We start from the raw sequence: 13,058 nt of genomic DNA, 5'->3' as shown, positions 1-13,058 counted from the left end.
GATAATGCACAGCGATGCCATTGGAAGCAGCAGCTGCGGCAGCGTCTACTCTATCCACTGCCCCTTCATCGACGTCAAAACAAACGCCACCACCACCGCTGTCGCTTTGACACTTTGAAATCGAATTGCATGTATTTGCACTCAAGCTGATACTGCCGATAGTAGTGGTGTTACCGAAGTACAAGTCGCACTGTTGTCGCCGATGAAATGGAGTGGAACGCATTGACGTACGGGGCGGGGATCCCCTAGCGATGCTATTTGCTGACGACAGACCCATCGATGACGCCGACGATGACAGCGGTGTTAGCAATGTTAATGGTGTAGATGTAGTACGGTATTGTTGTTGTTGGTGCTGCTGTTGTTTGTGGTGAGTATAGATGGAACTCGGACTGCTGCTGCTGCTGCATCCCGTAGTAAAGCCAGTGTGCATTTTGCCACCGAAAGCCATCATCATGTTGCTGTTGCTCAGACGCAAAGACGACGAAACTGGCCCGGAAACACTAAATAAAGGGGTTGTCATTGACAAAGAAGTAGAAGCTGCAGGCTTTTTGCTGCTAGAAGTAAGTTTGAAAAATGAGAGTGTCGACGACGATGAGATTCTGAAAATTGGTGGCCCACGTTTCTTTACACTAATACAATTTTCTGTCAAGTTTCTCTAACAGATCTTAAACTTTTTTCGTTTTCTAAATAGGATTAATTTTAACAACTGCTGAGGCAATTACATATGTATATATGTAGAATATTCCATAACGACAGGGTAAACGTATTATATATGTGATATGTAATAAAACAGAAATTATTAATTAATTGTATTTAACAAATAAACTATTTATACTGGACTTTTTTAGTTCAAAACTGAATAAGCAAATCTTTTTTTCCAGAGCCTCAAAAGATAAATATAGGATTCATGCAGGACACAGATTAAGCTTGAAGTGGCAAGCAGTGTTACAATAAAAATAGAAAAAAATATAATAATTAAGATGCAGGATATTTTGCTAGGTAAAAAGTTTCTGTCTCAAATATTGAGCGGGCAGTTGAGTTAAACACTTATTTAAAATTGATTATCCTTCATAGTCCATACACCATAATATTTTTTCGTTTATGTATGAATCCTTCATTGCGAATTTGTACAATTTATATGCACAATTTTGAACATTTACTTTTGCATACTCTACGAGCCGCCAAATACAACATATATTTGTAGGTAATTTGTTAGAAAACTTACTTTGTGCATGTACAAGGCGCTTTTTCCATGGGGTCGACAAATCCCCAAAATTGCAGTTGCTGCATCCGCATTTTCATCTCCATCCCGTTAATATCCTTAACATCTTTCACGTCACTCGTATTTGCGTTGGAACTTTGCGTTTCAACAGAACTGCTGCTAGTGCCTCCGCTCCCCATACTGTTGTCGATGTTCCTATTATTACCACCACTAGTTGAATTACAATCATCGCCACCTACTGAACCACTACTCGTTGCAGTATTTCCGCCGGTCGTGGTGGTATGGGATGAAGATGATATGTTGTATCCAGCAGCTCCAGCTGCGACACTTGTGCCCACTACCGAAGTGGCTACGCTGGCCGCATACGCCACATGCAAAGTGTTCGTTACACAATCCTGCCATACGCGCTCCGGCATTTCTGTAGCTGCCTGTGGTGAGGCATGAGTATTAGTTGTGCTGCCAATAAAACTACCTGGGGCGGTATCATAGAAGGGTTGCGTTCTTGCTGTCAGATCATGCAAACGTTGCTCAACCATTGCTAAACTGCTATTGCTGTCGCCTACACTATTGCTGTCATCGCAATGACTGCTCGACGTAGCAACAGTGGTTGTTGTTATGGTGGTTACTGCGTGGAATGGTTGTTGTTGTTGCTGTTGTTGTTGTTGCAAACCACCGGGGTTAAGCGATGTTGGCTTTCGACTACCGCCGCCAGCAAATTCATTGGAATTTGCAGCTGAAATGGCGGCCAATGCAGCAGCCTCCGCAGAAGACGTTGTACCCAATGAATCCTTTTGCGACGCAGCCGCTTCCATTTCCTCCATGTCATCCAAATCAGTGACTAGTACATACATTGAGGGATGATACATTTTATGTCCACCTAAAAATTACAGCAACCGTAAATGAAAAAGCACATTAAAAAATTCAAAAACTAGTAAAAAGCTATGTAAAAATCTTACCCGACACAACTTCAACTACTGGTGGCACGTCCGAGTTCTCCTTATTGCACAATGGAAAGAACGACGTCCAATCTTCTAAAATCTTTTCGGCCATTGGATCCGTAGCTTTAAAACTATTACCAGTGAGCGTTGCCGCCATACCAAATGGCGCCAATATAACCCTTCGCGGCTTTGGCATGGAGGACGTATTTGGGGAATTTGAGTTGGTTACACCATCTCCATTACCACCATTGTTGGGATTATGTGGACTCACCACATCATCCGGCAAATTCGTTGCATTGCCATGTTCATGAGGTTGCGTCAGTGTTTGCGAATTGGTAGCCGCAGCAAATGCAGCACCCGCTTCCGTTAAATGCTCCTTGGTTAAAGGACGCACCGCTGGGTGTTCTCTCAAATCAATTGATGCGCACACGGTATCCCCATGGACGAAGAACGTAAATGAAAATGAAAGGTGCTGCGAACTGAAGACAATTTTTTTTTGTAATGAAAATATAATTAAGATTTAAATCAAAAATACTATTAATGGAAAATGTAACAAATTGAACGATGATCCACGTTGTGTCTCATAACTGGACCACAGAGAAATTGTTATCAATTTACTTTAGGATATCCATTAGGACTTATTGTTTTAAGATTGAGCCAAACAAAAAGCCAGAGGTATATAGCGGTTATCCAAAGATAAAATGTAGCTGACTGTTACTTACCTTCTACCAAATAGGCGATCGTTGGAAGTACACGGCTGAACGAACCACTTTCCAAAGCGTACAATATCCTTGGTCAATACGAACCTATGAAAATATTTTAATTTATAGTTTTGCCATTGCACGACTAATTTGATTTTGTATTGTGCTTACCGCTCCATTAAGTTGTGCAAAGCTTTGAAGAGAAGTGAGCGGCATTCGTAAGTTAGACCCCGCTCCCAGGTTCCATTCCATAGTGCTTGGTTAGCTGTAAATAAAAAAATTGATACATCATTATTAACTTTTAAAGGCACATTTTTAATATACGGTGGATTCTCAAACAAATTTTATAATAAAAGACTAGTTAATCAATTAAAGAGATCCTCTTGAAGAGTTTGAAGAGTTTTGGAATGATTTGGATATGCATACACCTGCGGTCAACTTATCGAGCACCGAAATTCAAAATGATATTGTTTGCAACTTATGTTTATTTATTTTTAATAATTTGCTATAGCTGACAGCCTGCCAGCTGAGCTATTCCAGTATGCAGATCAGCCTTGTAAGCATAAGTAACAAACTGGTTGGGTCTTATCATTGTGGCAAATCCACCATAGGCCAGGTATTCACAATACGCGAAATCTTGGAAAAGACAGCCGAGAAAAGGATCGACACTCACCTCACTTTAAAGCCGCTTTCGATAGCACTAAGGAGTTGCCTATACACCGCGATGTCTGAATTTGGCCTCCCCTCGAAACTGATACAGCTGTGTAAAATGACAGTGAGTGAATCGGAAAAGACCTCTCCGTTCCGGGGTTTCAGACAGGGCGACTACCTTTCATATTATTTATTTAATCTGCCGTTGAAGAAGATAAGAGCTGCAGAACTGAACCGCTCAGGAAACATTTTTTTCGAGAGCGTGCAATTGCGGGCGTACGCCGATGACATCGATATCATCGGTATTAAAAATAGCGAAGTCTGTTCTGCCTTTTCCCAGTTGGATAAGGAAGTAAAGTGAATGGGTCTGGTGGTCAACGAGGCCAAGGCGAAGTATCTCCTGTAATCAAACGAAACAGTCGGCGCATTCGAGCATTTGGCACCCACGTAACTGTTGACATTTATAATTTCGAGAAAGTGCAGAACTTCGTTTACTTGGGAACCAGCATTAAGACGGATAATAATATCAGCATCGTAACTCAACGCAGAATCATTCTTGCCAACAAGTGCTACTTTGGACTTAGTAGGAAGGTGAGAAGAAAAGTCCTCTCTCGTCGTACAAAGATCACACTCTGATAAGTCACTCGTCATGCCTGTGCTGGTGTATGGCGCAGAGGCATGGACAATGAAATCATCTGATGAAGCGGCTCTTGGAGTTTTCGAGAGAGCGATTTTGCGAAAGATTTACAGGCATTTACGCGCTGGCTGTGGCGAAGACCGCAGACGATTTAAGGATGAGCTGTATGAGCTTTACCACGACATAGACATAGTACCGCGAATTAAAATCCAGCGGCTCCGCTGGCTTGGCCATGTCGTTCGAATGGACTCTGACGCTCCAGCTCTGAAAGTATTCAACACGGAACCCGCTGGTGGTAGCAGAGGAAGAGGGAGACCTCACTGCGATGGAAAACCAAGTGGAGAAGGACTTGGCTTCACTTGGAGCTTGCAGTTGGCAACAGTTGGCACAGAAGAGACACGACTGGCGTGCTTTGTTGAACTCGGCCAAAATCGCTTGGGCGGTTACAGCGCCAAATAAGAAGAATTTTCATTTAATATATAATTCAACACAAAAGAAAACTAACTTATATATGGAAGAAAATGCGCAACACCCTCCACTAAAAAAAAAAAATCTAAAAAATCAACGGTAATTTTTAGCGACTTGTAACTTGCACTTTAGTATAATAACTAAAATCGAATGGGCTATAAAACTTCACACTCTAGTTATAAAAATCGGCATTTTGATAAACGTTTTTTTAAGTTTAATTAGTTTTTGTGAACTTTGTGCAAGCTTTGGAACTTTTATTTATGTGGTATCCGATATAGATCGCCCCACATTTCCAAAAATATTAACAATAAATAACACTATCATTTCAATTGTGCTACTATTATTTTGAACGGCACTGCATGTAAGTTATATTTCAACATAATCGCCAAATTTTTCGATGATGGTGGTGAGGTCTGGGATTAATTTTTTGATGTCTGTCTCGAAAAAGACTCCCATCAGCTCCCTCGCCCACTTCTCCGACCCTCGTTCGTTTAAAAACTTGTTCTACCACTGTGCACCTGCACAAGCAAGAGTCCAGAAGTTTCTTCGGAGCACTGCCCGTGTGAGTTCTGGCATTGCCGTGCAGCAGGCAGACTCCCTTTGTTAGCATGACACCAAACTCCACCCCCCACACCGTTTACCTCATTAAAAATCTCTACTGGAATTTTTCCCTTCACAACGTGATAGCGGATTTCGCACATGGCGGGAGATTGAACTGGCATTTTTCGCAATAGATGATCTTGCCAACTTGTCGAAAAAAATGTTAGCGAACCCGAAAAAAAATATTTCCTACGGCCGTGAGAGCTCCAGTACACTTACTTTCTGGACGTTCCCCGTAGAACGTAATGTATGTACAAACAACAGTACGTGAAACGCATACGTTTTCGGCTGTTTTTTCTGAAACTTGTCTTATAGAATTTTTCGTTCAATACGCTTTCCTTCTGCACTTCACAGATACCTTTTCATGGCTAAAAAAAAAAACAAAATCAAATAAAATTAGGAAGCGCCCGGCTCCTGCTGGAAGCTAACAAACAGCGACACGCTCAGCCACTGCCGACTACGCATGCATGCTGTTAAATGTTTAGCTTGAGGAAATAAAATACAATTATTGCTTTCAAATTACATCATAATTTTCGAACGTTTTCTGGATACGAAAATTGATGATAACTGTAGTTTTTTTGTATGCGTTTTCGGATACGGAAAATTGAACTAAACTGCACTGTCGGTAAAATTTGCGTTTCTTTGCTGGCTGGGAATTAATAACCATACGATGCTGTAACTAATCGACGACGCTGTTAGTAATCACACGAAGCGGCAATGCCGAATGCATCGACGAAATACAAACATATGTATGTACGGATGTACAAATGTTTAGTACGTATATAGACATCTTAAAGCACATAATGCGCATAGCATGTTTCAATATCCAGAAAGCTGGAATGCGGTTACCTATTTTGAAGAAAAAATTATGAAAACCCTCAGAAGAGCTGAAAAGAATAAGTCTTGGTAAGTTAAACCCGTTTCTTGACCTTTACGGTCTCTCGGGTAGTATTAAAAAATAACTGACTGAATACACTACGTAGATTCGCTAGCACAGTAACGTACATATGTACGTGTGAGCTGAGCTTATTGCTTAAACTGCTACCGCCGAAATACTTAACGGTAGGACCGGTACCGAACAGCAAGAGCTTTATTAGGTTAAAGTCTCACATCTCTAAGCAGAGGCTTTCGAACTTCCTTATCGTTCAAAAAACAAAACGTGCGTATATGTATATACCCAGCAAAAAACACGATTACCACAGAAACGAAAGTGGAAACGAGCTAGGCGATGGGAATCGCTTACCCTTTCGCTTCAAGAAGGCCTTATTTTAACATGGGCATGTCATTGGAGGTAAGCCCTTACCCGCAGCATTACCTTCAAACGAAGGGAGAACGCATGGATAAACAGAATCCAGAGAAGCGAACAAAGAATGCCTTACAGAGAAACTAATGTAGAATGCCTAGATAAGTACATACTTATTTATATTAAATTGAAATCAGAAAATGTCTTAAAAGATTAAAATTAATTAAAATTTTTATAAATCAGCTTTTATACATACATATGTATTTTTTTAGGTATTTAGATTTTCTTAAAAATCGGTATGTACATACATGCATATTTAACTAAGCTTAAAATTGTACTTCCTCACTCTTGTACTTCACTTCATTGACTGACTTCAACTTCGCTGCAAATTGAACAAAGCAAAACATGATTTTTATGCGAGACAAATTTCCACAGAAAGTAACGGTAGAAAGAGAATTTTTGGGTATTCATTCTATTTTTCAGCTGACTACGATGCAGCATTCTACTTTGCATTCTCCGAAATGAAGCAAAGAAGCGAAATAAAAAAAATATTGTAGGACATTCTACTTTGCATTCCCTGAAATGAAGCAAAGAAGCGAGACAAATAAAATATTATAGGACATTCTACTTTGCATTCCCTGAAATCAAACAAAGAAGCGAAATAAATAAAATATTGTTGGACATTCTACTTTGCATTACCGGCAATGCCTAAAAGAAGCGGAAAAATTCGAAGGCATTATAACGCTATGCCTTCTAGAACACGTTACCACTAAAAGCGATTACCGATTTTTTGCTGGGTATATGCAGGCTTGTGCATATGTTTATCGTGCAGGTGCATATTAGATATAAACAAGAAAGAAACATAAACAAATACAAAAATGCCAATCGGAAAAACACATCAGGGCAAATAGCCATACAGTCGCGAGTAGTAGTACATACAAATACATATGTACATCTGACTTTTTCACATGGGTTTGCGTGTAAACATTTACATACATACATATGTACCATCTATCTTCGAACATAGACAAGTTCTCTTCGAGCATGCTCAAAGAACGCAAAATCGACTTTTAAATACTACCACATTAACAAAATGGAAATGGAATTATCAAATCAACAACCAACTATGACGAATACCAGACAAAAACAGTCACCAAAATCCGAACAACATCAGAGAAGAGCAATCTAATTCACCTCTCGCTACAAGCCAAATGACGACATAAAACCTTGTTGCGAAGTAAAACGGATAAGTAGTTAAGTACCTATGCATGCACATATGTAAATATGTACGCATGAGCATAGAGCAGAGAGTAAGGCAATTTTACAGTAACGGCAATAATATAGAAATTGAACTAAGCATGTTGTATTTATGTATGTAGGTAAACAAACTATAGTATAGTCTTAAAATGTACAAACATAGTACATATCGTTACCTTAATTCGCAAAGGCCTTAGTCAGCAAATTTTCTATTTTACAAAAGCACAAAAAAAAACACTACAGGTAATTTTTAAGCAAAAAATAAAACCGACTTCAATTCTCATATACAAATTAAAATTACCGTTAAGTTCTTCCTGATCCAATGATCGGATCTAAGTGAAATAAAAATAGAATAGAAATCGGGTAACGTCCCTGCAAACCAAAGTTCCCGAAATCTTAAGGAAATCGTTAGGAGTATCTCATTTCTGTAACGATTTTTTTACGAATTTCCAAAGAAAATTATTTGAAGTGGTTGACACGAACTCGTAAAGAAATTTCTGTACGAAAAATAAAGAAAATTCTGGAAAAATTCTGAAAGATATTCTTCACATAGCAGCATTATTTTCGTTGCTTCACAGATTTTCTTCCGAAATTTCGTAAAAGAATGGAAGTGTGCGTAATTTATTTCATTTTAGAAAATTCGGCAAAAAATTGAACTAAATCTTAACGAATACTCTGCAAAAATGGTTTGCAGGGGTGGTACAAAGTTATGCGATAACATACAAAGCATACATATACAAAAGAAATATTTCGACGAATTGATATCCTCCTCCTTTTTTTTTTTGAAGTCGGTTACAAAGTAAATCAAAAACTGCAGATAGGGCTTTTTAAAAATTTGTATAACTTCCTTGTTTTTGATACTAACTAAAAAGGCAAAGTAAAAGCAAATTACATGTACGCTGAGATTGAGATATTTTAGGAACAACCTAGCGTCCTGAATTTGCACCGAATTCCTCAATAACATTTGCCAGTGTTCCGCGCAATTTTATTTGACGGGTCAGCTAGTCAGCTACATTAACACGAGATGCCCTACCTATTATTAGATTGTAATCCGACCCCAGCACCACCTAACGGGGAAAATTTTTTGTGGAGTTATTTCTTTACATTCTAAATATGAACCATATCTGTCAATAGATGCGGGGTTTTCAAATATCTCGACACACGCGCCACCTAGCGGATTAATTCACATTTCACATTGTCATCGGGTTCTTAGCTAAGTTTAAAGTTTCAAGTCTCTAGTCATCGGGAAGTTGGTAAAAATTTATTGCAAGATTTGATTACACACAGGTGAAACAAAATAACAGCTTGAAAAAAACTCGAAAACCCAGCCAGGTTCGTTTGCGTGGCTCGAACTACTTGGAAAGACTTCTGCCGGTGCAAGAAGCCGTTAATGAATACCTCAGAATTGCGGCTTACCATGATAAAATCGATTAACCAATATAAAGGTGGCACAATTTTTCAATTGCAATTGATAAAAAAAAAAACTATTTACATCTTCTCTATAAAAGATATATCACAACGGTGCGCAATTGCGGCTCCTCTCTTAGCAAAGTGTAGCTTCTTTTTAATTTCTCTTTGCTTAAAACATTTTGGCTCTTTTTACTTTTTAATATACATATTTCTTTGTTGGACATTCTTTTTTTTCGTTTGTTGACAGTGTTGTTAATTTGCTTCCATATAAAAAATGTCGAACATACTTCGTATGGAAGAAAATGAGTGACACCGTAAAAAACTGCCAAAAATCGACGATATTTTGTAGACATATGAAACTCGCACTTTATTATACTAAAATTGCATGTGCTATAAAAAAATGCATACGCAAAACTTTTCCCAGAATTCTAAAAAAAAGTGTAAAATTTTGGCGAAAATTCGCTGAATTTTTATATTTTCACGATGTTTTAAATGCGAATTTGTATGGTATTTGTTATAGAATGAACCATATTTTTATAAGAAAATGTTTATAAATAAATAGCTGTTGGCCTGCGAAATCTAATTTTTCCCCGTTCCAATAATTATGTTATTTTTTTTTTAATTTATAGGTTAGGGCTGCCAGACGTTCTGGATTTGTCCCGATTTAGACAAATTGTCCTGGAGTCCTGGCCCGCCCTTAAACTGTACTGATTTTTTAATGAAGGTCAATGCAGACACTCCTCTATTTTTTAGCAGATTTTTGCTATGATAAAAGGTGAAGCCTTCTGTCATTAGTAGTTTTTTCTAACATGTTGAATATTTTCTTTCTGTTTTGTTTATTTGGTTAAAATCTTTTTTTTTTTTTTTTTTTTTTTTTTTNTACATAAATACTACTCAGTAGATAATATCAGGAGCTAAAATCTTATCCAAAAGGCCTTTCTGAAAGTTATCTTTTCTCAGTAATTTTTTGTATGGAGCGGCACAAATTGAAAGGCTTCTGCTTTGGCTACTCAAAAAAGAGCTTTCAGAAGGGCTTTTGTAGGACACCGTTTGAAGAAGTTCTTTTAATGTTTTTCTTAATTTATAAAAATCATACTTCTTTGAGGAATATACTTAACCCGTAGGATATTTTTCTCTCTAGTCATTCAAACGTTTAGTTGTTTTGTGTAGCTAGAATCAAAACACTGCGGTAGAGAATTGTGGCGTGATCGCAGTGGGGCTGGTGCTCGAGTTACAAGCTTGCTAACATCGCTTGTCTATGTAGCATTTATTTTTCAGAGAATCTCATTCCAAATAAATGAACCTCCACATTCCATCATCCCAATATGTGGAAAAGCCATATGTATGGAGTATGCGGTATTTTTTTGTAAATACTGTTTCCTTTAATCTTTTGTGGATTTTTTAAAAGTACCTACCAAAATTTTTGTTTGAAAAGTTTATAATTTCGTTTTTCTTACAACATTGCCTGTTACAGTAAAGCACCTTTAATTCACCGCAGATTCTAAGTCAAATACATTTTGGAGTATATTTTATATGCGGGTATGTCATACCCTGCCACATACTCCTTGTAACATTTTGTTACCTCTCCCGCCGGGTTAAGTATATTCGCGTAAATTGTAAATAGGTAACACCCTTCTAGGAAGCATGCAGGGAAGCACTTTTTCAGTACCTAAATTATCTTCAGGTTATGCATATAAAAATTGGCAAAAATTATCATGAAGTGCATTTTAGGATATGCAGAAATTCGCTAATAGTGGTTAGGAAAACATTCTAGACCAGTGCTCGTCAAACTTTTGAGTGTGACGGACCGGCTGCAGTTTTTCTATTACGTCGGGGACCGGTACCTTTTTTTATTGATTATTTTTCGTTTACGATCATCTCATATATGTATTAAAATTTGTTTAAATGAATTTCTTTATTAGCCGGGTGTCTATATATGACCTATTACCATTTAATGATAGCAGATATTAGCGATTTTTTATGAATGTTTAACAAATTTAAGTTGTTTTTATTATACAAGTTGTACATAGCCTCATTAAACAGTAATATAAAACATCACAAATGTAATAACTGTAAAGTTATAATAATAAGACATATTATAAGCACGTCAAGTTTTATTAAAATTATTTATTATTTATTTTAAAAAATCGTTGTCCATTTCTCGACGCCCTTTGCGGACCGGCGACTTATGGCTTACGGACCGGCACCGGTCCGCGGACCACCACTTTGACGAGCACTGTTCTAGACCACATTAAGTCACCGTCAAGATGAATTTGTTCGTTTATAATTAAAAATTCAGAACTTGACCGTTTCATCATCAATCATTCAGTTCTACGGATTTTGCCACAAGCAATGTAGTTTGCATTGCTTATAAATCAGAACCAAAGCAACTTAACTTATAGCGAATATATTGACACCATATTCACTTGTATCTTCTTTTTTCATTTGGATGATTAGTGTCTTAGTCAATGGGTTCAGGATTATGGCTGTCCTAATCTAGGTATGTTAAATTAAAATACATCCCTGGTTCTTTTCTAACACGGTGAGATTTATTACATATAAACCAATAGTATTAGTAATAAAACTCATAAAGAGCCTAAGTAAATCAGGGCGACTTATGTTATTTCGAAGTTAACGCTAAGAAAAATTTTCTCAAAAAATATTCGTGACGAAATTTTTTATTATCGTTTTGGTAGCGTGGTACCTATATGTACATACCCAAATCGCTAATTAATTTTTTAAGAGGAAAACCACACAGGCCTGTGCTATTTTTGATTATGTACTTGGATGTGAAATAACACATTTCCTAAAAGTTTTTAAGCAGATTTGCGCTCCAATGCAACGAACATACTTATTTTAAGCCATTTTCCAAAATCTTTTACCAATATAAAAAATCCACATAAACAAATTTTGCCACTGATAAAACGTATACATACATATGTATCTGGCAAACAAAATGACATATGGTAGGCAATAANCCTAAAAGTTTTTAAGCAGATTTGCGCTCCAATGCAACGAACATACTTATTTTAAGCCATTTTCCAAAATCTTTTACCAATATAAAAAATCCACATAAACAAATTTTGCCACTGATAAAACGTATACATACATATGTATCTGGCAAACAAAATGACATATGGTAGGCAATAATTTCGGCCTGTGGAGACGCGTCGTTAGCTAATCTTTCAATGTTGTAATGGGTAATATATTATTGATTAGGGCTAAAACTGAAATTTGAACAATGTAAACGCCTATTAAATTTATTATTATTATAATATTCTGAACGATTTTTTTTTTTTAAGTTTCATTACTACTACAAAACTTGAAAAGGAGGACAAGGAGAACGAAGGACAACATTTTTGAGGGGGACAAATGACGTTTGAGGACAATCCTCCTCAAAGGAGGACGGGTGGTCAGCTTACTTTTACTCCCCTTCTATCCAAAATAAGGCCTAATACTAAAAAATCGAATAGACTCGGAACTGGTGACTAGCACGGCCATTCATTCGACCAATTCTATACAGTTTTTATATTTGTTTTGTCTTTTTTTATACAAAGCCTAAGAAAAAATATATCTGAAAAAGACTTGCTAAAGACTAAATAAGGATTAAAATTTAAAAGCTAATTAACACAACTACGGTAAAATCTTTGGAAAATTAACAATTTTTTCGCAAAATCTATAAAGTACCCTTTTATTTCTTTAAAAAAAAACCTGGGTAACAGTTATTTGTCGCCACCATGTACATATGTACAGTATCGATCATATCTATAGCACGCCATTTCAAAGTGATATTGTGTGCCACTTATGTTTATTTATTTATTTTTAAGAATTTTCAATTAAAATATAGTTCATTCTCAGACAAACCCTATATATACCCAAGTTTAACAATTTGTAGAAAACTTCAAAAAAGTGCAACAAAATTTTACCTAAA

General features: G+C 37.0%; 1 protein-coding gene across 2 annotated transcripts in view; it reads right to left on the bottom strand.

Annotated features, from left to right (window-relative positions):
• Nucleotides 1-13,058, bottom strand: part of skd (mediator complex subunit skuld) — a 78,812-nt gene that overhangs the window by 39,868 nt on the left and 25,886 nt on the right. For both annotated transcript variants that reach the window (XM_017632865.1, XM_017632871.1), the window contains exons 2-5: nucleotides 3,033-3,126; nucleotides 2,883-2,966; nucleotides 2,179-2,639; nucleotides 1,226-2,099 (exon numbers count right to left, since the gene is read on the bottom strand). In XM_017632865.1, the coding sequence (XP_017488354.1) occupies nucleotides 1,226-2,099; nucleotides 2,179-2,639; nucleotides 2,883-2,966; nucleotides 3,033-3,126 (1,513 nt within the window). The remainder of the gene's footprint in view (nucleotides 1-1,225; nucleotides 2,100-2,178; nucleotides 2,640-2,882; nucleotides 2,967-3,032; nucleotides 3,127-13,058) is intronic.

The sequence above is a fragment of the Rhagoletis zephyria genome, unplaced genomic scaffold (genome assembly GCF_001687245.7).
Source record: "Rhagoletis zephyria isolate East Lansing unplaced genomic scaffold, Rhagoletis_zephyria_1.1 Rzeph_scaffold_00101, whole genome shotgun sequence".
NCBI lineage: Eukaryota > Metazoa > Arthropoda > Insecta > Diptera > Tephritidae > Rhagoletis > Rhagoletis zephyria.
The sequence above is the reverse complement of the archived record's forward strand: the minus strand, read 5'-3'. Positions and strand labels throughout refer to the sequence as shown.